Source organism: Brachionichthys hirsutus, chromosome 4 (assembly GCF_040956055.1).
Source record: "Brachionichthys hirsutus isolate HB-005 chromosome 4, CSIRO-AGI_Bhir_v1, whole genome shotgun sequence".
NCBI classification, from domain to species: domain Eukaryota; kingdom Metazoa; phylum Chordata; class Actinopteri; order Lophiiformes; family Brachionichthyidae; genus Brachionichthys; species Brachionichthys hirsutus.
The window spans coordinates 7,480,904-7,506,251 of NC_090900.1; the positions used below are offsets into that span (position 1 = coordinate 7,480,904).

General features: G+C 41.3%; 1 protein-coding gene across 1 annotated transcript in view; it reads right to left on the minus strand.

The window, feature by feature from the left end:
• Positions 1–1,107: 1,107 nt before the first annotated feature.
• msh3 (mutS homolog 3 (E. coli)) overlaps positions 1,108–25,348 on the minus strand; it is a 31,208-nt gene continuing 6,967 nt past the window's right edge. Inside the window, exons 11-24 of the mRNA XM_068760833.1 lie at positions 25,066–25,150; positions 24,403–24,512; positions 22,846–22,978; positions 20,878–21,065; positions 19,778–19,946; positions 19,509–19,573; positions 18,616–18,732; positions 18,286–18,393; positions 17,179–17,293; positions 15,907–16,064; positions 9,200–9,386; positions 2,667–2,799; positions 2,371–2,539; positions 1,108–1,407 (exon numbers count right to left, since the gene is read on the minus strand). Coding sequence (XP_068616934.1) covers positions 1,326–1,407; positions 2,371–2,539; positions 2,667–2,799; positions 9,200–9,386; positions 15,907–16,064; positions 17,179–17,293; positions 18,286–18,393; positions 18,616–18,732; positions 19,509–19,573; positions 19,778–19,946; positions 20,878–21,065; positions 22,846–22,978; positions 24,403–24,512; positions 25,066–25,150 — 1,819 coding nt within the window. The 3' untranslated portion in view covers positions 1,108–1,325. The remainder of the gene's footprint in view (positions 1,408–2,370; positions 2,540–2,666; positions 2,800–9,199; positions 9,387–15,906; positions 16,065–17,178; positions 17,294–18,285; positions 18,394–18,615; positions 18,733–19,508; positions 19,574–19,777; positions 19,947–20,877; positions 21,066–22,845; positions 22,979–24,402; positions 24,513–25,065; positions 25,151–25,348) is intronic.

Below are 25,348 nucleotides of genomic sequence, written 5' to 3' on the forward strand. Positions count from 1 at the left end.
GCACAACAAGCACCTGTCGCTCACAAAGGGTAGAACCCTCAAGTAGACAGGCAGTGTCAGAATCACATACCCGATCAACTCTAATCGGCTTTGACAGTGGACCAATCTCTCTCTCTCTCTCTCTCTCTCTCTATCTCGCTCGAGATGCGCACTGATCTCGGAGTTTGCGGATTTAAAGGCGGAGCGTGAGTTGCATGTGTCTCAGAGATAGAGATGCAGATCTATAGTAGTGTTAGTCCACTGTGTATGAAAATAAGACTAAACCCACCAAAACCTTTCTTGTTCTTTCCAACCTAGAAGAATGATGGATGAGATTGATTTCTAGAAGAATGATGGATGAGATTGATTTCTAGAAGAATGATGGATGAGATTGATTTCTGTTTGCAAGTTTTTGTGAGGTCAACTGCAGAACAAAATCTATTGAGCCTCAAAATGGAACAGTTAAATCTGAGCGGGTCAATTTAGGGCAACAGTGATTCTCAAATAGTGGGGGTGAAATGCCAGTTGGGGGGCATGTGACCCCAGGGGAACAGCTTGTTTTTCATTGCCATACTAGAATAAAGCCTAGTTGCACACCCGCTACAGCAGGTGGCATAGTGTAGTGGTCACTGTAGTGGAATCAATTTTATAAAAACACAAATGTATTCGTTTTTGCTTTGCAGGCTAAAATGTTGTGTATGTTGTGCTCCTGAGGTAATATTGCTGATCAATTTATTTATTTTATTTAAGTTTATTTTTCACTATCAAATGGCTCAATTAGTTGGTTGAAATTTCTTTGTAACTTAAAGATTCTTGGATTTAAGCCAAATTGATGCACTTTAAATCTTTTTTTGCTTTAAAACGTTAATAAAGTTATTCTTTGTTTTAAGCATATCTATGTCTTTTTTCTTAGTTTTCCTTCATGTTAATAAGGATATTTGTACAAATTCTATAGACAAATTATACTATTTATGATCGTGGCGGAGGGTGAGGGGGCTTAAGACAAACTAACACAAAACAATTTAGAAGTACTGGCTTAAAACTTGTCACCACACTGTGTGTGATGTTGGTCCCAAACATGGACAGACCAAGTGCAATAAAAAAAAGACAAAGTCTCTGGTACTGTTATATCCATGTTTACTTCTTGAATTGCTTCAGTTCAGTTTATAATGCATAAAACTGACAACTTTATTATTTTATTTATTTTATCACAAAAATACAGACACATATTTATTCTGGTAGACAAAATATTGATCAGTCTGTATTAAGTGATTTACGACAATTCTGTGCAGCAAATGATGGTGATAAAGAGATCCTGAGATGCTTTTGCATGATTTTGAGAGGATTCAGGAACGTGCTTGAAGCCACTCCATCAGAGTCGATCTGTCCGAGATGCTACAGAGATCTGACAGAAGTTTCTTACTCTTCCTGGAAAAATAGGGACAAAGACACAAATATTGCTTAAACAACGTATGGCATATACAATTAGTATAAATCTTTAGTCTGACTTGTGTGGAGTCTGAGTAAATTTTACTCCGACACACAGCTGTGTCAGAGTACAATAAAACCCCTGCTATTAATCTCTTGTGCGCAGCGCAGCTTCACTGTGACTTAATATTGTGTGTCAGCCCTGCTTCATATAGGAGGGATTACATTCTTAGAGTTAGGTGACATTTCATATGGTGACTTCACTTTAGGAGAAGCCACACAACATTCAACTCCCAGAAGGCTGTCTGTTACAGACTGTAAAAAAAAAACCTGTTGTCTTTATAATCTGCTAGAGCAAATCACACATTCACTTTTCCTACTTTTAATTGACTGCAGTCTCAAAATCATTGAAATACTGTACCTGAACGGCATCGCTCATAAAAGCTTAGGCCCACTTTGGTGATGGTGTGTGACCGGACCGCACTTAACATAATGATTCTTTTATACATAATTTATTCAGTTATTGAAAAAAAAGCATGTCCGGTTGCAAAAGTGCACCACATACAACGGCACTAAAAGGAAACTCACCACCTCAGAGTACTTTACAAAGCCTCTGATTTCAACTGACAGCCACGAGTAGGAAATGAATGCATCCATTTGAACATTGGTGCATTTTCTGGTTCGGATGTGTTTGCACAAGAATGAACTCAAGTTAATTTCGGTGTAAAGTCTTTCGCCACTTTGTGCTGAACAATGTTCACGCATCTTTTTAAAAGAATGGGAAGACGGGAGATATTCCTGCAGGGTTTAGTATTCAACTTGCAGAAAGCTGAAGGACATTAAGAAACACATTTCAATGTAAAAAATCAAAGCAGCAAAGGAATGGAGATCATAACATTTAGTCCTTAAATGACTCAAAGCCAAACACTGTGGATCCTAAACACATCGTGCAAACTAAATTACCTCCTGGCGTTGACCGTGCACTCCAGCTCTCGGGCTTTGCATGCAGCTGTGTGTAGTATAGAATCAGGTATGTCAGCCAAACGGGCGACATTTAGACCGTAGCTCCGCCCAGCAGCTCCTTCTGTTAACTGGTAGAGGAACGTGATGAACTCGGGCTGAGCCTCGCCATCTGTCAACATCAAAGTGATAATGACCCAGAAGTTACTGAAGTGATTTTACACAAAACCTGCAGGAGCAACACCCACAGTATTTTCATATGCACACACACACACACACACACAAAAAAGCGCACATACCTTCCGCGTCAGTGGCGATGTCAGGCTCATTGAGAAGGAAAGCCATGTGGTAGTTGGACACATGCTCAGGATACACCCGCTCCAAGTCACACAGAGGGGGGTAATGGGTGACAAACAGCGTGAGGGCTTTCACCTACGACAGGGGCAGAGTGAATACGGGTTACATTCTAGCACACAGGACCCCTGGAACCCCTTTAGCCTTTAATACCTCAAGTCAAATTGTTACGGATTGGGAATTATACGAACAGTGTCAGGCGTCAATGGAAACTGTGCAATCATTGAACTCACAAAACAGCATCACTGTGAGCAGGAATGCCATCCCTGCAGCCGGGTACCGCAAACGAAGAGGACTAGAATTACCGCCTCACACACCGCCTAAAATATGATCACACTCACTCTGACACACAACAGCTACTTCAGTCGATCCTGTCCACCTACACTGGCAGGTCAAATCCAACAGCGTGTGGCAGATGGAGGCCACAGGCCAGATAATGGTCGGATTAGACACTAATGGCAGCTCATTACCAGACCCCCCCCCCCAGGGGACCAACGGCCAGAACTGCCCTGCAGTGCTTGAAGATCTGATACAATTAACAGTCAATAACAATAAAATCAATAAGCGGCAATTTGACTAATCATTACCATTGTCAAAAAAAAAAGTCCAAACAATTAGCTCATTCAAAGATCCATTACAACCGGATGCCACAGTTGATGTGAATGAAAATGTAATTTAAAGACATTCTTTAAAGTTGTGGAACCTTACGCTTGTTTGTCCTAAACCTTGTAAATGTTTGGTGACTTGAATCCAACACAACATTGAGGCCTTCATTTGGAGGTTCTGTTTCATCCATAATTACTCTTCTGTTTAAATCTCCATCCACTCCTGAGATAAAGTGTCTGCACAGCTTTTAAAAGCTTCACTGTGATCATGAGGCAGCTACTGACGGTCTATCTGCCGTTTCGTGATGCATATAAAGTTTGGCAAAGGTTCTCCATTGATTAATAGACATCAAGTGCAGCATGAGAGAATAAACAGGAATCCAAATAATGAGCTAAAACAACTAGAACCTTAAACACTCAGACGAGTCTTGTGGAACAGAATTCACTAGAGGTTTAACCACATCAAACATCACCCACTTATTTGAACCATTATTCATTCAAATATATTAATGAGCATCAGCTTCAAGTTAACTGATGATTTTCAGGGAAGCAATCAATGCAAAAGTAGCGTGATCTCAGATTTTAAATCTGCCAGCCTTCCAAGATGATTTATTTTTAATGAAAAAAGAAAAGAAAAGAAAAGACAGACGTAGGAAACGCTTGACAGACATGGCAATCAGAATATACACGATGGGTTCTCCTTTTCTTTAAATTCAAGAATAACAACAACATAATGTTAAACATGTATTTAATTAATATAATTTTAACTTGGTGCAGTAGAGTAATTTGTTTTTAACTTCACAGAGGTGCAATGCAGCAACAGGAAATGCATAAAACGGCTGGAATTTGTGTTGGATAAAGCAAACATGTGGGTAAAAATGTTAGTAAAAATAAGGCAAACCTGTTTATTATATGCTTTTACTTTAACAAATACAAATGAAAAAAGTAACAATGTCACAGTATTGTATGCATTGTCTGTGTGCAGGTTACAATTTAGTGCCCGGATACGTTATCAACCAGGAACAGTCTTTCACACTGTGCGGCATCGATGCTGATCCATTCATCACCTGCCTTATTAACACAGCTGCATTGCAGCGGCCGCCATCAGTGCCTATTGTGTTTACTTTGAACAACAATATGAGCTGTGATCAATAACAGAGCAGCCTCAGCCTCTGGTGCGACATCTAACATGCTGTATGCTTCTGGCAGCGCTTTGTATAGAATGGACTAACATGGTGAAAAAGCAAGCGAAGAAAAAACAAAAACATTTGGGCTTCATTTTCTACTTAAAAAGGCTTCAGGTTTGAGCAGGACACACAAACACATCATCAAACAGTCACGCTCACCTCGAGTTCATTCCGATGTGAGGTTCAGCTGTTGCTACTGTACTTCTGCTACCATCACAGAGGAGGAAATAATCTAGGTTGGATTTGTCATCTGACCAAAGAAGATAGCATTTTTTTGAGCCTCCTCTTCAGAGGGGATGCAAGTCCAACAGCTTCATGAAATTTAGATCTGAACTCATTTGCAGTCACATAAAGTAGAGTGAATAAAGAACATTTAACATAACAGTTCACACACAATAGTGACTTTAGTCAACAATTGTTTTTCATTATTGCTCAGTGTTGCAGTGTGAACATTTGCTATTATTGCTATATTATATATGCTAAGTTATTTTGTACTTTAATGGGAGAGAAATATTCCTTTAAGTTGTTATTGCTTGTATTATATGTCATTTTCAAATTGTTCTGGGGTCCCAGCCCACATGTCATGCACTATATATTGCGTATGAGCACCATGTAGGTGCAGAGCTTTGTGCGTCAGTAACAGATCAGTGATGATGAAAACTCACTCAGTGTGCAGCCAAACGTGAGCTTTAGTGAGCTCTAGTTCAGCTGTGAGTTCAAGGGTAAAGTCGGGGCCAAAGCTACCTGCTGATTTGGTATACTTTTACAATGCCAGTGCCATCACCCGAAAGTCTGGGAGTAACGGCCAAAGACGAGGATAAGAAGGAAAAAGGAATTAAATTACGTGGACACATACTGAAGCAACTAAATGCATAAAACCCAGCAACTTCTTATTTTAGTGAGCCGCTCTCCTCCGCATTTCTGTTTGTCTCTTTCTGCTCAAGGTCGTCTCTTTAAATGAGTGGCCTTACGAAACCCATCAACATTCTTAACTGCCGCTCAGGTGAGTGCCGGAGATAGGGAAAGGTGAGTCACCATGACAACCGAGTCAAAGGAGGAGTCGACTGACTTTTGACGTGAACCGTTGAGTCGAGTGAGGATGTGGCAGAAGAGGCGGAGGATGAGGAGAAGGAAGAGGAGTGGGCTTGAAAGACTGCAGGTCTGTCTGCGCTGAGGAAGAATAACGTCTCCCTTTTCCTTTAACAGCAAGGCTTTTCAAACTAATCAATGGCGTTATACAGCAAGTACTTGGAGAGCTACCTCCTCATGCCAAAAGCAGCTCCCTGCTGCATTAGCTGCTACGTGCACATTTTCATTCTATGGTTTCCAGCAGAATTACATAACCCCGAGATTCTGTCCAAAGATTAATGCGGAACAGGCAAAACATGAAACCTGGAAACGGTTTTTCAAACATAAATGTTTATTCGTCTATATTTAAACAGGGGTAACCCGGGGCAAATTGGAGCTTCTACTTAAAATCAAGGTCTTAAAGGTAAACAAATACCAGAATACCAGCTTTCATTGATTGGATATAGCATCTAAGCTCCGATTATCCAGCGGGTGGTAGTAGAGTAAGATTGTTTAACGGTTTAACTCCACAAAGCTATTGTCGGTCTCTGTTGTTGGGCCTACTGTGCCAATTCAGGATTCGCCGTTGTGTAGTTAGTTACCGTAACCGTAACGGATGGTCATGTGCTTAGCCACGATAGCTGGTGGGGGGGGGGGGTTGCAAAGGTCAAAGATTTAATATGAGCTTCATAAGGTCAGCACGGATCATCTGATGTGATAAAGCCTTCCCACAAAAGCTGCAGCCTGAAGCGCACAAAGGACAGCATTGCATCAGGGCTACTTGTTGATATCGCTGTACAGGAATGGGCTCCATCTGTCTGCCAGGCCATCATGTTTCCTTTCTGGAGCACAACTCAAAAACTAGTTTATGTTCTTTCCCACAAAAAAAAACCTTCTGCACACACCAACAAAGTACAAAAGTGGTGGCTTTTCCTATGTGGGGATATTTGTCCTTTTGCATGGCAAAAAGTTGAACTCTGAAGGGGAAGGCTGTCTTATCCCGAGCAATGGCTATAAATAGAAACATTGAGTTTCTCCCTTCTTTATCAGATGGCGGATTTGGGAGATGGGCTGAGAGGGGGCTCATCACAGTGAATCAACTGTTTGAAGGAAATGTATTTAAAACTTTTGCCCAACTAGGAAGTAAATTTGATTTGCCATCAAGTGATTTGTACATGTACCTGCAGATAAGAAGTTATATCACAAAACATTCTGACTGGGAAGATATTGTAAGAGAACCAACAAACATAGAGAAACATTTTATAAATCTGGTGGAAAAGGGTGGAGTAATGAAAAAACAAGTGTCATTGATTTACCAACAGCTGCTGATTGATACCATGGACAATACTCAACATATTAAACAACAATGGGAATTGGAGTTAAATGTCACATTAGACGAGGTTTGGCAAAGTATTTGTTCTGGCTGTCACAGGGGGGTGGGTAGTCAGGTTTGGAAAGAATTTGATTGGAAGATGAAAATGAGATTCTTCACAACACCTTTAAAATCTTTCCTCATCAAATGTAGCACAACTGACAAATGCTGGAGAAACTGTGGACTTGTGGGAGACCAAACACACATCTTTTGGGACTGTCCTATTATTCTTAATTTCTGGGAAAAGGTTCAATTTACATTGAGAACAGTAATTAAAATCAATCTTTCGATGGACCCTTTGGTTTTCTTGCTGGACATTTTCCCAGACAGTTTATCCCAGGATCAAAAATTTACACTCCATCTCTTGCTAATGACTGCAAGGAAAATTTTAACAATCTGCTGGATGAAACCTGAACCACCTACAATAGCACAATGGTTACAAAAAATAAGACAAGTATACTCTATTGAACAATTGACTGCACAATTACGGTTACAAACACCTGTCTTTGAAAGAAAATGGGATTTAATTAAGAATTTTCTCAATGTCACAAATCAGCCTTCATTTTAAGTTATTGCAATGGTAATTCATTTATGTTGTGTAATGCCCGGTCTCAGAACGCTGTTTGTAGTAGCATTTTTTTTTTTGTTTGTTTGTTTGTTTTTTGTTATTTATTTATTTATTTATTTTTAAATTTATTATTATTATTATTATTATTATTTGTACTTGTTGTTTCGTTTTGTTTGTTTTTTCTGTGAATAAAGTTCAAAAAAAAAAAAAAAAAAAAAAGTTGAACTCAGGTTCATCCTGCAAGCGTGATTTTAGATTATAGTTTCTGGGACACAACTCAAAAAATGTACTTTTCTTTTTATGAAACTTTACATTTCCCATGTGCAGTCTTAGGCAAGAAAATGAGGTAAACTCTTTCCATTATATTTTTGGGCAATTATTCTTTGTTTTATTTTGTAGAGGCAATGTGTGTGACAAAAGTCCATTAATGTTAAGAAGGGGTGCATCTCAAGGTCGAACTGGCTGGGAGAAAATGTGGGGGTCACTGGTCAGTTGAAGGAGGCAGGCGGCTTTCAGGTAAATGGCTTTCAGGCAGCAAACAGAGGTGGAAAACATGTGAAAAGCGATCCATACCCAAACAATCAGTACCCCGCACACTGACAATGCATGACATTTTTCCTTATTTCACATGTAATTGAAAACATCTTTGACATAAAGTGTGATAAATTATGTTTGCACTTTTGTTTCTGCATGACGGTGTCCTAAAGAGAATTCAACCTTTGATGGCTCATAATAATACTAATATTATTTTTATGTATTTACAATTACCCAGAAAGATTTGAGCCACGTGTGACCGATACAGATGTGGTCAGACACTAAAGCTAATCAAACATGCTGATTGTACATCCATGGGGGTACAATGACTAACATCACCTCTCTCATTCTGTCAGGGTACCACTGATGTGGCCTGTCAAAAACAACACACAACATTGCATAACACGAGAAGGGCTCCTGACTGCCAGTTTGCATAATCCCATCTGAACCCTCGCTCTCTCTCTCTCTCTCTCTCACACACACACACACACACACACACACACACAAACACTGCGAGTCTCTCACTCTCAAAGGAACAACGACTCCTACTCAGAGCTGGGAAGCCACACACACCTCCATGTTGGTCTCTTCTATTCATCAAACCTCTGCACCAGATCCTGTATTGCGTCTGGCCTCAACTGCTGGCTAAACTTGGACCTCTGTGCTTTCCATAAAGAGGATTTAAAGACAGCTGACGAGGTTAAACAGGAAACATATCATTAATAAATGTGGACACATTATGGCTATATACAATGCAAATGTGGGAAACGGACAATCTGCCATCAACATATTAGGACTGAACAAACAGGTATCGAGGCATCTGTATTTTCCATTGCAGCTCAACAGTATTTTAACATTGTAGTATAAAACTGGTCCCTGTGGCCTGCCGAGTGCACATGCACATGCATGATCGCACATTGACATACAAATACGCTATATCTGTTAGCTAAAGGCCTTGACTCCATTGGTTTGCCTTTAAGCATTGCTGGATTCAGCAAAGAAAATATATTTACGGTTTATGATGGCATCGATTTCAGCATCAAGCAAGACTGAAAGTCTCATCAGTGCCTCCCTTCTCTTTAAATAGTCAAATCTCTTTTATTCCCATCTTATCAATAGATGATGTCGATTCACGTAGACTCACCTCTCTGATGAAGTACTCCAGGGTGGCATAAGCGATGGCAATGCCATCATGTGTGCTTGTCCCCCGCCCCAGTTCGTCAAGGATAACCAAAGAGCGTTCCGTTGCGTGGGAAATGATATCAGACGCTTCCGTCAGCTCCTCCATGAACGTGCTGCACCCTTTGTAAATGTTGTCTGAGGCTCCCATCCTGGCATCCAATCAGAAAATAGGAAAGGGGTCAGATATTGAAAACATTAAGATGAAATCAAATTGATGAATATTTTTTTGAGACAACAACATTTAGATCATTGGCATACTACAAGCAGTAGTACTACAAGCAGTAGTATGCCAATGAACATATTTAAGAACAAATTCAGATCGAGAATGAGTCTCAAAATGCGTCACTCTTAAAGGTTGAAGCCATTGAAATCATCAACTAACTGGAGTTATTCTTCAATTTTTCTGAAACCACCCACAGACAGACAAATGGAGCGTTTCAAGTCCAGTAAACCTGCTGAGTCTCTTCCCGCAGCAGAATGACTTCGCAACGAAAGACAAAGACAGCAGAAAGGAAAAAGGTTTGGTGTGAAGTACTTGATGGAACAGAAGAAAATGAAGCATGTCAGTGTGGAGGAGTTACGGCTGACCGAGTCTCATTTTATCCCGTCATTGTACGTCTGTCATCAGAGTCTAAAACTCTCGGCCTTACTATACTAGCTTGGCTCCCCTTTCTTCCTCAACACCAAACCGCTCAGCAGACATGCTGGTCGTCATAGTTTGAAGCCCCCTCTCAACATTCCATTTTAACGTTGCCTGGGGCCTTCTTATCCTTCCCCTCTGAAGAGTCAAAGGGACTGTCTGCACTATTTGGAGGCTTACATCCTTGCTCGGTGGCCCTTCTCGTCCTTGGAAGGATTTTTTTTCCATACAAGCACTCTCTACTCGTAAACGTCCATTGCTATTGATGGTTAACCTTGAATCTGTCCTGCTGGGGCGCATAACCCCCCCCCCCCCCCCCCCTCACACACACACCCGCCTTCGGGCTTCCCTGGGGGGTATATACTTACTTCCTTTGTTCCGTAGCTTGGTTTGAATTACTGATCTGGAAGTAAAGCCAAAACTTTAGGCATTTACAATTTGGTCACGCTCAATGAGAAGGGCAGGATCCAGCACAGACCAAAGCGCTGAGATACAGGATGAGTGTTTTCTTTGACTATTTGCTTTAATGATGAAAGAAGCAGCTTCATGCTTTCTTTAATATTTCCTTTCGCACCACAGTTCTGACACAGAATCAAATATTTAAAAATTAAAAGTTGTTATTATGAGCTTCACACAAGACAAAAGAAAGCTCTCCAGAGCAAAGAGAATAAAATTTGTTTCTGAAAAAAATATTAATAATAAATAACAATAAAGACCGTCTCCAATGGGCAGAAGCACCCATTTTAATGTATCTTTATTCATTTGCTGGAATTGTATTTGTATTTTTCTGACCCGACCTACCCACCCATCATTAGTGGTCACATGACCTTCAAAACCATTCCCAATTCATGAGAATGTGGAGGCTGCATGCTAATCGAGTTCTGTGTCTTAAACATATAAGCATTAAACCCATGACTGAGGGAGTCATGGGTTTAATGCACATCCAAGTCAATATAGATTTATCGATTACAAAGATATAATTTCAAAATGATGGCTATCTTTTTAAAGAGCTCCTCTGATGTTCTTAAACAGACAACGCAATGACTCATCTTATAAAAACACAACTCTGTCTGGATCACAGGTAGTCCAATCTATTCTGCTTGGCAGGAAGGAGTGGCAGAGTCGCACAAAAGAGTGTTGTTCACACACCCTTTCTGTCCACCATGAAAGGATGCACAGCAGAAGTACAGCTACGTTCAACCAGCTGGGTGTCCTGCTGCTCGCCTCTCTCTCGCCAAGCAAAACGTTTCTGAAAATATAATTTAGCGTCATCCCGCTGCTCTGCAGAAAGAGAGATTGCTCACTCATCGAATGTCATTTCGATGTACCGTACTTGCACTGTGCTGTCCATGACAAAGTGCATTCCGATTCCCTTCCATAAAGTGACTGGGTAAATGTCCTTCTGGGTTTTATACCCTTCTCTTTCGCTCAGCTTTCTCAAGAAAAGTCGAAATCGTAAGATCCGAGACACGGGTGCTATTTTCATATTTGACGATTATTTCGTTCTGTAATTCAACAGTTGTTCTCGCTGGATAAGAGCTTGAAAGTATAAATGTTAAAAAAGATGCACACGAAGCGAAATATTAGCATCATCTTTCTCCTATTGCAGGTTGACTTAAACTGAACCTACTCGGGTAGACTCCGCCTTCGCTAGCGAGTCTTCGGTTCACCTCGGCTCCACTCAAACTCCTAAAATCTGTTCAACCTCCGACGCATTTTAAACTCCATTTTTTTGGGGTCGAAAACGAGTTGTTCAACTACCGAGAACCGAGGTTCCACTGTCTAGACACATTTTAAGTTGTTTCTGTATAAATAATAGCTGTTATTTTTTAGAATTACCAAATTTGCAGGACTTATTGGCTCAATATGATGGATGCTTCATAGAAGCTCAATCTATTTTCTTGACTTTTATTGCTTAAACTACGTTTTATTTCTATGATTTTAGTAACTACCTTTGAATCATATTTACAATTATTTTTTTAAGTTCTATGCTGAATGTACAGTATTTCTTTGCCATTGCACAGTACATTCAATTTCCCTGGTGTATGAATTGTGCTATACAAATAAACTTGCCTTGCCTAATTCATTGTTTTTGTGGCATACTGGGTGCTTGGGGCTGTATCTGATTTGCAGTATCAGTTATTTTTTGATAGTGTGTTTTCCCTTTGTTGCCCCTCTAAAGATGAGTGATTTCAAATGTATGTTTATTTTTTCTCTCCTCATCTTACATGGACATCAGAGGTTCTAACCCTAACACTTTCATTTAAAGGAAATTCAAATAAATCCTGTCCAGACTGGACTTATCGATGTAGTTTTTCCGATTGCATCCAGCCATTGTAAACGGTGTACTGTCGAGATACTACTGAATACTAAAGGTCCAAAACATCTGATGTTTCACATAACACAACACCCACTAAGGTGACGATGAGAGTGTTTCACTGCTAAAAAACTAGCTCCCCTCTCCAAGCGTCTTGTCCACTTTTCTGACCCCCCTCCCATTACCTCAAAAAATAACTGCATATTCTTGGAAGGCATGGGCTTGTGTAAGACCTTTGTAAAATGGGATATAATCACTATAAATGACTGGCAGTCAAGTTCAAAACACAGTTTTAAAACCTGCTTCTATTGCTGTTTCCATAACAACGGGTGTGCTCTACAACCTTCAGGACTCAATACAAATGCTAAAATACACACAGTGGCATCTTTCATCCACCAGGAAGCATAAACACACACACACACACACACAGAGTTCTATATGTAATGAAATATGTGAAAGAACATACCGGGACTCAGAATCGTGCATGAGAAAATGATGCAACACAGTCGAATGGGCAGGAAAATAAAACCAACACTGTGAGATGATTTAACACCTGAAACTATATCCAGATTAGTCACTTTATTCACATTGATGATCAATCATCCAGATCACTGAATATCCCAACACCATTTCATTACCCTTAACCCTCAAAGTAATACATGCGAGTAAATCTCACTAGTCTCTTTCTCACCCACAAAATAAACATCACACACACAAACACACAAGATGAAGCAACGTTCAAAGCTGTGTCTGTTGTGTTTGACACAGCGTTGGGAATTGATTGAAGCCTTATTATGAACAGATTTACTTCAGGATGTAACATTCAGTAGCAAAGAAAGACTGAGACTGGCATAAACACTTAAGCAAAACAAACTGCAGTGTTTAATTGATGCTGTTTTTAAATCTAACTTTACACCCACTTAATTTACGATAACCCTTAATAATTTCTAACATGAAAAATGTATTTATATTCTAAGCATTTGTATTAAATAGCAAGGAAGCAAATACAGTATTAAGTAATGAAGTACAAAACCAAACAGCAAAGCCTTAACATTTTTACTTTATCATTAGTTTAAAGTATTGCTTTAGTCTTGTTTTCAATTTATAGGATGACAAAACATGTGATCTGCAAGTTTTATGTTTAGATTTGTACATATATCCACTTAAATCTACCGAATAGTCCTGACCCCAAATACTTAAGACCTCTACTCACAAAGGCCGGCCAGAAATCCCCTCATCACACTAAAATCTAAAAAGCTAAAACCAGAACTATCTGCAGCTGCTTGCCTCAAGGATGAAGTACACACACACTATCTGCTGACAACTCTCTGACTCCCACTGGGTTAATGCATAAGAACCTTCTTAAACCCACAAAAAAAGACAATTACAAGCATCTGCAAGTCATTAGGTCTAATCCCACAGTGCAGCAGAGGCAGAACGACTGAGAATACACTTTATATCGTCTTTTGTTCCACGCTAATATAGTCAGGCCTGGAAGCAACATGTACATCTTACTGCTACTCTCATCATAATGAGAATAATCATATCCCCAGAGAAAAAAAGATTGTCTCCAACAGAGCCTTGCTGCCTGCGGGTTCCTCAGAGAAACATGTCGTACCGAACCATCACGGAACAATACAGCCCAGCATTATGAAACAATTCCGTTCATCTCCTCCATCATCATCTTAGAAACAAACTTGAGAATGTCAAACAACTGTTAGTGGGGAAAAGGAAGTTTTTCTTTTGTCTACAGGTCGTCTCTCCTGTTAACGTAATTCATGCAAGTGTCCCTGCGAATCATTTGATTTTGTTCGTGCCGCTCTCAAGTAATTCACGCGAATCCGTGTATATTCACCCTCTCATCTGGACACAAGAGCAACAAACCACAGGAGGAGCAGCAGAATGAAGCCAACATTACTTTCTATCACACGACTGCTGCTCTGTATTAGTTGCAGCTCATCCTCCTCCTGACGTCGGAGCGGACAGGCCTCTCATGACGCAGCATGAGGTGAATATTGATGTTGTGTTCCGGGACCTTTGCGTTAGCTTATGTTGCGATATTGAGGTATGATGTGATGAAGGGGTTTAAACAAAGCACACAACAAGCGACTGTCACAAATCTATGACATTAAAACGGTTTAAATCAATGATTGATCCAGTATTCCAACTGGGATGTCAAGGCGTTCACCATGTTCTCACACTGCCGCTCCTTCTGCAGTAGAGTGTTCTTCGGACCAGCCATCTCCTGGTGGAGAGATAATTTCTCCTCCCTCCACTGGTTAGTTTCAGACTCCTGCACCTTCTTCTTTGTGGCCTGCCTCAACTCCTCCAAGCACTTCATTAGAGATAGGCTCTCCTCCTGCCAGTTCAACCAGCTGGTTTGAAACTGAAGCTCAGCCTCTTCCAGAGCAACCTTCAGAGTCTCCATCTCCTCCTTCTGCTCCTCCAGCTGAGCCTCATAGGAGGCGCGCTCTTGCTGCAGATCTCCCTGCAGACCTTTGCTGAGGGCCAGCTGGGCGTGGAGGTCAGCGCTGCAGAAAGTCTGCTGCTCCAGGCTGGTCTGAACGTTCCTCAGACCCTCTGTGAGGGTTTCCAGATGGAACTTCTGACCCTCCACCTCCTCTGTGTTCTCCTGCTTGGTCTAAGTCAGCAGGGCTTTCGGACCACAGATCTCCTGCTCTGACTCCTCTTTCTCTGTGTCCAGGGTAGAGGTGACTTCCAGGCCCTTCAGCACCTCTGAGAAGGTTGGTCCTCTTGGCCGAGCCAACTGGGCTTTCAGCTCACTGACCTCCCTCCTCCGTTCTCTCCTTCTCCTGGAGCCAGGAAGTGACACGTATCTGCTGCTCAACCGGAAAATTATTTGATGGTCATTGTGATCACATCTTTGCCTGTGTTGTTGCTAGGATACCAATTTGTACGAGAATTACTTCATTTTCATTCGACATACTAATTTGTTTCGATGCTTGATTTTAGTATCACCTCAAGAATAATAATGCTGAATGAGTAGCGGTAAGATAAAAGCTACTACTGGTCACTGCAACATCAAGGTGTTCCTATTCGCTCAGCTGTTTTTGATGTCAGCCATGCTGTTCTCCTGTCTTTCACCATTTAGCTGCCATCTATTGATTTATGTTTGTATTTATAGATTTTCTTACGCCCGGCTCAGAGCCGCAACAAAAGATGGGAGACAACAGGCCGGGTGAATTACGTTATATATTGGTTCTCTTAGACCAGCCCGGGCCTCAATAAAGAAATAAGCATGTGACGGCAGTCGCTCACATTAAATCCTACCAACAATGTGTCATCAGCAACGATGTGCTAATTCTTAAACAACAAAAGCACCACAACTGTTTGTTGATTGGACGATGTACATCATTTGGGCATGTTTCAAAAACATTTAAACGCTGAACACATGTCAAAGGTGACTTTATATTCATTTGCCTATGGTTCTTTTATTCAAAGAGAGAGAGAGAGAGCTGCAACACTTTGTTTCAGAACTGAATAAGTTACATCACCTGAATTAATCAATTAAGTGGGCGGGCCTTTTGTAGCTGCTGTCATGTTGGGATTTGCATAAAGTGCCTTCATACTGAAGTCAGTATTCGTCAGTGTAAAAACATGTGGCCATAGCTTTACAGTAAATGCATTGTAATTCCATCTTAATTAAACTTAGGGATTGCACATGTAGATCTCAGTAGGATCGTGTTCATACCTGGTGTAAACGCCGTCCAGCATGCCCAGACGGGCCTCAGAGGCCGGGACGTAAGAGCCAATCTGAGCCATGACACAGATCAGGGCCACCTGGCGAATGTACGAGCTTTTCCCCCCCATATTAGGGCCAGTGATTATCATGGTTCTCCTACCATCACCCTGAGAGAGAGAGAGAGAGAGAGAGCGAGGGCAGAGGAGAGCAGATCGCTGTTGCAATTTGTTTCAGAACTGAAGAAGTGAACATGCGAGCCATCTGTTTTGTTGAAAGCGCTCTGAATGTGCCAGTTTGGGTGTCTGTGGGCTCCAACACTCAACACAGTGTGGCATAAAGCGCAGCTCAAGTGTCAATGCCAGTTTCCAAACAATGCAGATGTCATTGTCATGAGAGCACATCAGAGTGTTGTTCTTGAAATGGGGTGTGATCAGAAGTAGTGCTTGAGGCAGCAGAAAGTGGACCAACAGAAGCCTGTTCTCAAGTCAGTGCTGCAGTATTTTTACCCTCGCCGAAGAGGAGGCGAGGGTATTGCAATTGGGTGCGTTTGTCTGTCCGAGCGCATAACTCAAAAACTAGTAACCCAATCAACTTGAAATATTTACACAAGCAAGGTTCTGTCCGTGGCTCGGTCCTCCCCGAGAATGGCGTTGATCCAGATCTGGATCCAGATTCTAGAATTATTTTTACATCTGGAATCGTGCCTCTGCTGTAAACTGCCACTTTAAGAGGGAGGGACACGAATGGCATGATGGGAAAAAGAGTCCAGAAGGAGTCTTGTAGTATGTTCCGGAGCAGCAAGCTAGAGCAGGTTTGGCCCCTCTGATCCAGAAGCCCTGTTTGCTGTCTCACAAGATCGAATAGTCTATTGGAGGCGAGGTCTGCAATCTCTGATTGTCGTTTTCTAGTTCCTGCTGTTTAGCAGATGCATCAGAAGGACAGACGTGCACACAGATATGGAATGGATCCTAAATACGCCCCCTTTGCACCTTACCCCACACACTGGGGGCAGCAGAAGCTCAGTACATAAGGGCTTGGCTTGGGAAACTTCTGAGCAAGGGCCCGAACCCCAGAATTTGTTCCCTGGGCGCTGCTACGTGGCTCGCCCTCCACTCGACCATCTCCTCATGAATTTGTGTGTAAAAAATTGTATGTCAGTACAAAAATAATTTCCCAATGCAGGATTAATAAAGGAAACATACTTTTTGATTCTGCGTCAATGCCTCTGTACCATATTGTGTGTGTGTGTGTGTGTGTGTGTGTGTGTGTGTGTGTGTGTACCTGCAGCTCAGTGATGTTTGGCACATATTGGTTGTGCTCTCCCATCAGTAGGTCGATGGCAGGATGCCTGCCGTCCCTGATAACAATCTGACACTGATTTTCACACATTTCTGGCCTGAACGCACAAAACACAAACTAAACATGTGAAGACATGAGTTATCTTTCCCAAGTACATTACTGCCGCCCCAGAAACATACGAAAAGTTTATTCTAATAGCTCAAACCCATGTAGGTAAGGCACAGATCAGAAATACCTCTGCAGGGAGAAAAACAAAGCATATACGGAAAAACAACACCCCATCTACAAAAAATTGGACATTCCAAAAGGACAACAATCCAAACCCAGGCTTGGTTTAAGAAGAAGATCGGGAATCCTCTGGAGTCGCTGTCACTGTTGGCTAACTTGGATCTCAAGGAAAATCTCAGATGGTATTTGAAAACAGTTGCCGGACACAAACCCAGGAATATTACAGAATTAGAGGCATTTTAGACTCCTGAGGAAAGCTAAGGTGTCTGTCTTTGCATCTTGTAAGTCTCAGCAGGTTAAGAAATTGAATAATTCTGAGACCGCAGCAGTCGCTGCAGGTAACATGTTTTGTTATACTTTGGAAAAGCATTTGTAATTTCTGTTGTACTGACCTACTATAACCCTGCTGTGATTTGGTTATGGCAAACAGCGGGTCATTTGTATATGTTATCAATTAAACAAATACAAGGCGGTCGAAGACTTCTACTTACAACTGTATATGCAGTACAGCGTGAAAAGTGAGCACAATGAATCAACAGACGGGATGAATTCAGTCTCAAAATATCGCAAAACAGAAGTACTGCAGCAAAAAGACGTGGATGGATGTGACGTTAACACAAAACTGCTATAAATAGATCATCATGTGTGCTAATTTGTGCGTGTGCCTGTTGTGTGACCATGTGAGTGAGATGTTAGCATTTTGGTTGAGCATTCTGGTGAGCCTGCTGCACACACCCACATACAGCCTGTCTGAGACTATAGGACATGACACTGGGCACCTACACAGACCACCCCCCCCACACACGCACACACACACACACACACACATCAATATTTCAGGTCTTTACGAGTGGTCATCACCTGCAATAGTTCCCTTGTTTAGCCACCTCAGCCAATGAAAATAGACAGTCTATGGTTGCTAGGTGACTAATAGCCCTTTTCATGGTGTGGTAGTGCTCCCCAAACTGACTTCAGAGAGAGAGAGGGAGACAGAGAAAAAGAGGAGGCATTTTCAACTGTAAATTATGGTAAGTGTATTCTGCGTTGTGAGCGGACCGAGGGTGTACTTGATTAAAACAGAACAATTCTGCCATGCATCCTCCTGCATGCATTTTTCTATTTGACTTTATAATCACATTAGATGTGCATGTGCCACCTTTGTGTGTGTGTGTGTGTGTGTGTGTACCATACTCGAGAAAACTGGTCCACTCCTTCTGACAGTCCTGCAGCAGCTGCTCTCGGAGCTGCTGCAGCTTCTTGTAGCGCTCCACCAGGAAAGGAGAGTGAAACCTGCTGACTGTCTTGGTGCTGCAGAAAAAAAAGTGCACAAGGACGTGAGGCTGAGGAAGAAAAGAACATGCAAAGCGAGCAAAGGAATGAGACAGCCATTTATTTTAGTGCACAGTCACTGTGACGAATACAACACACAGAGGATCAACAAGTGCTGAGACGCCAGACACCAATCGATTTAACTCGTAGCCCCTTAAATAAAATCAAGTATCACAGGATGTATGCAGTATGTCAAAGGTGTTTCTTTTTTTTTATTCCTCTTCAATTTTGATAACATCTAAAGTCCAGATGATCGACAGTTATCTGGTTATTTTTAAAAGAATATCAAAGACTCAATAACTGCCCGAACTAAATAGAGTTTTGTGTTCGTATTTTTTTTACCTGCCAAGCATTTATGACGATCAGGAGGTTTATATTGCATCTTCTTTGAATGGAAACTACTGGCCTCCAATATTGTGACGGTTTAAACACATTCTACAATGAAGTGTAGTGTAATGTGAAAATAATAGACCTGGTGGGGGTGAAAACACCATGAGTAGAAGTTCAGAGGCAGCTAGTCTGCAGAGCACTTTATTTTCAACAGCTCATAGTGTTCATCAAATATCCAATGACACTTCAAGAAAGCATGTCAGATGGCGTACGTGCAACAGTTTTAGGTCATGCGGCAAAATCTGAAAAGACACATTTTGTGGCGCAGAAAAGTGTTGGAGACGTGGCTGTGAGTGGTCATCATTCAGAAGTGTGTGCGTGTGTGTGTGTGCGCGTGTGTGTGTGTTTGGTCACTGTAAGCGCACCTGCTGATTTTGACCCAGTCAGGTGGAACAGTGGATGACTTGGAGTTCCTCACCTCAATCAAAAACTGAGGGCAGAGGAGTACGGTTTTAAGAAAAGACAGCGGCAGACAAAAGAACATGTCACCTTTGATTCAAACTGACACAAACACAGTGATCCGAAATCCCACACAGACATCAGATCATCACCGTGACTCAGTCATCGACCCAAACCAAGCCTTCAATCTCCTCCCACACGTCTCCCCCTCTCGAACACACAGAAGAACAAGCACCTCCAGTCCAGAGACGGATGTGTAGTCCAGAGCCGGCGCCTTCAGCGTCAGTCGGATCTCTTTGCGATGAGAAAGAATGTCGTTGACAGCGGCGTGGATTTGTTCCGACCGTTTCTGCAGTACCGGGAAGCTGGAGAGGTCCGAGAACAGTTCCGTCTTATTTCCTGACCTATAAAAACATTTAGAAAATGTCATCAAAGTGTGCCAGCTGCTGGCAATGTATGCCTGTGGACGTCCAAGCAGCATTCAAGGCTAATCTTTACCACATTCCGTGCCAGATGTTGATGTAAATTAAATGAAGTGACAGTCGACATGCAGCATTTCCCACGAAACATTTCACATCTTAGGCGTAATTCTGTGGTATTGTCATTGTGTTTGCAGTTGGATACAAGCCCCTCTGTATTTTAAAGGAAATCACTTTTCCCATGTACATTTCTGTGGTATCAAGCAAATATTGATGAAACAAAAATAAAATCACTGATCTGTGCCTCCTATAAGCAATGAAAATTACCTAAAACAACTCTGATAATTGAGTAAATATTTAAAGTTATTTATTTGGCTGAAATGCAATTAGCTCTTAAAACATGCAGGGATTTCTGTTACGTTTCACCGCACACACAAGTCTCAGGTGGTCTGGAGCACAATGAGGAACTCTGGTGGGAATTTTTCTTAATGAAAATTTGTAAAGAATCAATTAAATACCAATAATAAATTAATCCATAACAGCAGCAAACTTTAATTGCAGCTCTGGAATACAAAGCTATCACAGACGATTTAGTAATACGTACTTAATTTACTTTTGTTGTAATGAATGAGAACTCAACTTTTGAGAAGAACACGAATTATTGAAATATCTGCTCAAATCTATTGCAGGATATTTGTCTAGTTTTGTTTAGGAAACATTCTTCCCTTATTTATGGATGATAATCTAAGGATAATGTTGACCTAATAACTTGCATTAATAGTTCTGGAGATACTACACATCTAAATCAACAATCGCGTAGGGTTGTTTGCACCGCACTGCAAACCACATTCAAATACATTTCCGTCTCTCTGCTCAGGCAATACGATCAAAAGTACCACCTCTCATCAAAACTCACTTTGCCGCTTTTTCATTGAGCACCTTGAGGAAGCTGCGGGCCGGAGCCAGAAGGTCAGGCGTGTCCAACAAGAGGCTTCGGAGCAGTAATGAGCCGACATGTGACTCGATGGCAGGGAACAAGGCCTGCAGCTCCACCGCCAAGCGACAGAGACTGCTAGTGATGAGGTAAAACTCCTGCGTGGAAGACTGGAACACACATAAAGATTTATACATGACATTTAAAAATATATTCTGAAGCGTAAACTGTGGTTCTGGTGTGGTTGGTGTAATTTATCAGGGAGCCTGCTACTGATCAGAAAGCAATGCACAGACAACAGTCCAAAAAAAGTACTTTCAAAAATGGGTGTTGATACTAATGATAAGCGTAGTGGACATTTGTTTTAATACAGATACAGCAGATCTACATCTTGAAACTCAGCAAACAAAAGAAAAACATTCTGCATATAAAATAAGAGCAATTAAAATAAAAGAAATAAATACTAGAGAAATGATCTACCCATGATTTATGATGATTCATTAATAAATAAAAGTGGCTCCAATATAAAAACCATTGCAAGATGAAGAAAAATAGAAAATAACTGTTAAAACAAAACAATTGAATATTCATAGATTTTTCTTTTATGTGTATCCCTAGTCCGTTGTGTGTTCATGTGCTTCAGATGTATTGTGTTCGACTCTGTAAACCTGCAAGATTAGATCACTAGATCTCATCTCTGTTTACGACGGCTGGGCTTAAAGAGCAACAATTTATTACAGCCAACGCTCTGACAGACACCAACAATTAGCGCCAGCACAACACCGAAGTCTGCACAGCACGGCGGGCAGAAAACAGCATCCCTACAGAAAGGGAAGAAGACGCCGGATTTATTCGGAGCGTCTATCTCTGATACAGCACAGGCTCCCTTCACTCTGTGATAAGAAACACAACTGTCTATGATCTAACACTAAAGACGTCACTGATCAATTTGTGATTATTGTGACAGATTTGAAAATACAACTATGATAATTAAAGATTAAGTAAAGTTACAGATGAATCAATGTGGAAATAACCCCGAAGACCGTTTCTATTGGCTTTGCTGTGCTATTAGTGATGTCACAGTGTGGTAGCATCTCATGAAAGGTTAATGAGAGCCACAGTCACAAAGGTCTAATGTGTCAGTCCCATACAGCAGGTTTTTAATGGTCCGCCTCCCCATGTCTGCAGCCCCAGTGATGCCCCCCCCCCCTCCCATCATGTCAAAACCACGGCCACAGAGAAACAGGCCATTACACAGAGGCCCATTCATCTCCCGAGGGGCAAAGTGACAATTAAGGCCAGTGTGTGTGTGTGTGTGTGTGTGTGTGAGATCATTCTTTTAAACAATATATGACGGAGCCCAAACACCGATCATTAAACAAAACATGAAACTGGAATGAGAGTGCCTCTCATCTCATGAAACAGACTCCACACAGACACGATAAAACCTCCTGACATTTCAAAGGGCCTGATGGGAAATGAGGTTGTGTCAAGGAGTCAGGTACGGCCAATGAGGCAGGAATGCTGCATGTTATTAATCAAGAGGCACGCCAGGAAGCACAAGAGAACTTAAAAAAAACTACTGTCGCGGTTCTCATTTTTTACTCTTGAAAGCCAAAAGGAAGCGAGTTCATCCACTTTTTTTTCTTACATTTCATCCAGCGGACAAATTGGACACTTTCTTCAATTGCACATAAACTCTGTGAAATCTTCCTGAGACTTAGAGGAATGAAATGGACGCACGAGCCAAAAAAATGAAGCCATGAGATTATTGGCCAGAATGTATTTAGAAGGAACTGCCGGGCCTTGATAGAGGTGCATGTTGTATCGAGTGTCCTTCTAATTGTAGTGTGTCATTACTCCATAGAAACCAACATTAAAACCTCTACAAAGACAAACTTTGTGAAAACAGATGTGACACGAGATGTGTCTGGTTTTGTTTCTTCTTACCTTTTTGTTGTATATGCTGCAGATGCCTCTGTCCAGGTCGGGCAAACGGGCCAGCAGAGATCTGATGGAGTTTAAAGTGGGAGAGTGCGACTCCAAAATCTCCTGAACGGCATCCTGCCTCTCTAAGATAGGTCTGTGTGTTCATGGGAGAAAAGGATTAATGAACAATTATCTACATTGAGTTGATTCGCTTCCATTCATAGTACTTTTAACGTATCGCCAAGGTAACGGTAGAGTATACAAGTATACGGTACAAAGGAAATGAACTTTTCTTCTTTAAAGCTAAAGAGCACAGATGAGATAACCGAGCAGTAGGAATGATAGCATCATGTCAACATTAAAAACCGCAATGGGGATCATCCAATCAAATGACAGAAAGAAACGTGGGCATCCTCAGGTCAAGCTGAAAGGCCGACTTCCTCTAAACAGTCACAGAGTATCTCGTCTGACTTGTGGAACGTGGCCTGAGGCAAACGGCTATTCCATGAGCAACTGGGGAAAATGCTTTAGTTATGTCATAAAATGGAGATCACACTCACACAGGAGTGATGATGTCATGGACTGATACAGCGTGTATCTTGGAATTAATACGGCTGGGTGTAATCTGGGTTTTAGTCATGCTGAAATTCGGTAGAGGATAATCTGAGAGTGCCAAATCCACAGCTATAATCCCTGCACTGTGGGAGGTTAACGGCAAATCACACACACACAGAAAATACCCAATCAATGTTAGAGGCAGTAAAATTACACTCCAGAGAACTACTATAATATTAAAAGTGAAGAAGCTGAAGTGCTATGATTCAGATTCAGCATGTTTATTTATTCTTAGGTGTTTTCACACGGCAGGATTTCTAAAAACAGGAGTAACTTCTCCCATGGGTGAGAACTATGTTGACATAATGCCTGTATTTTTATAAAATAGTTGCCACTTTACTGTTTATTTACACTTTATTTATAAGTGTCAGACGTCTTTTTGTTGTTCTGTGCTTGTGCTTTACTAATACTAATAATCTAATCTAATACTATGGCTCTATCCTACACCCTCCGTCACAATGCAGTTAATTTAGATGTTATAACACAGAAGCAGAGATTACTTTCAAAACAATCAGCAATGAAGCTTTTGTGTCAGTCCCAAAAGAGAAAATGATTGACTAATTCTATTTAAAAACTGCAGTGACTAAAATCTTTAAATAGAATTGAACTGTCAGAATATTAAAAAAAAGAAGAAAAAAAATAATAATTTCTTCTGAAACTGGTTTTCAAATTTTTCACCATGTCAGGGAACACTAAATAAACAATTACACTTCAGCTCTCTGTTCCATTTGAACGCCAAACAATGACAACAAATTCTAACGCAGAGGTGAAGTCAAGACAACATTATTTATATCGCATCAAATTACAACATAAATTATATGGAGGCACTTTCCAAGAACAGCAGACCGTCTCTAAAGACACAGCTGTGCCTCGCGAACCAACACTTGGTGTTGGTATTTACAGCGGGACGATGAAACAGCAAATTAAAACCAGTCAGGATTCACCAGAGGGTTCTGGACTCACTGTGCGTCTGTGAGGGGCCGGCTCACCCACTTCCTCATGAGTCTCCTCCCAAACGGAGTCCGAGTGTGGTCCAACACCCACAGCAGACTGCCCTTCAAACCGCCATCCGTCTGTGGCCAAATGTGCATGCAGACAGCGGATGGAGACAAAACTTCATTCAAAGCAGCCAAAAGTCAGGGAAACTGAGAAGGGCACCGATGATGGCTCCTTTCAATTAAATAAAACCCTGACACAAATTAAATTCATTAACCTAAACTAGAGTAACTTCCTGTTGGTACAGACTAAAAACAGAATCCCTCTCCCTAAAGGCATGAAACATTTCACATAAAATGATAAAGTCTGTAAGCATGAGATTCTCTGAGGCTGTGCAGTACGCTGACATGCACCCAATGGAAATGTTAATCTGCAGAAGTACTTCATCTCATCCATTACTAAAGTGACAACTAAATGTTCTGCTGAGGATCTACTGCACTTTTGGCTTGTCCCGTGAGCAAATCAACCTTCTCCACTTCACCCTGTCCTTTGCATCATCCTTCAGTTAGCAAATGAACTCAGCCAGAAGATGAAAGCAGACTGGTGCAAGGTAAGCCCCGAGACAGACACAGACCCTTCATTATGTCCATCAGGCTGCCCAGCCGAGTCGTGCCGTTAGTCGAGGTTTACCTGATTGTTGAGGATTTCCAGATTCCTTAGGGTCGGAGCCCCGAGGATCATACCCGCCGATGCGCAGGAGAGACGCTGGAATGAGCTGCAAGACACAGAAAGAGCTAGCAAAAAAAAAAACTAGCATTGCATTTGGGTTGAAAATGTGAAAAAGAGAATGAAGAAAGTTAAAACAATAAGAAAGATGTTTTATTATACATTCATGTGATCTATTGTTTAGTTCAACCGAAAGTCCAAAACCCAGAGATTCAGTTGGAATCACTCGTGCAATCAATACTTTTGC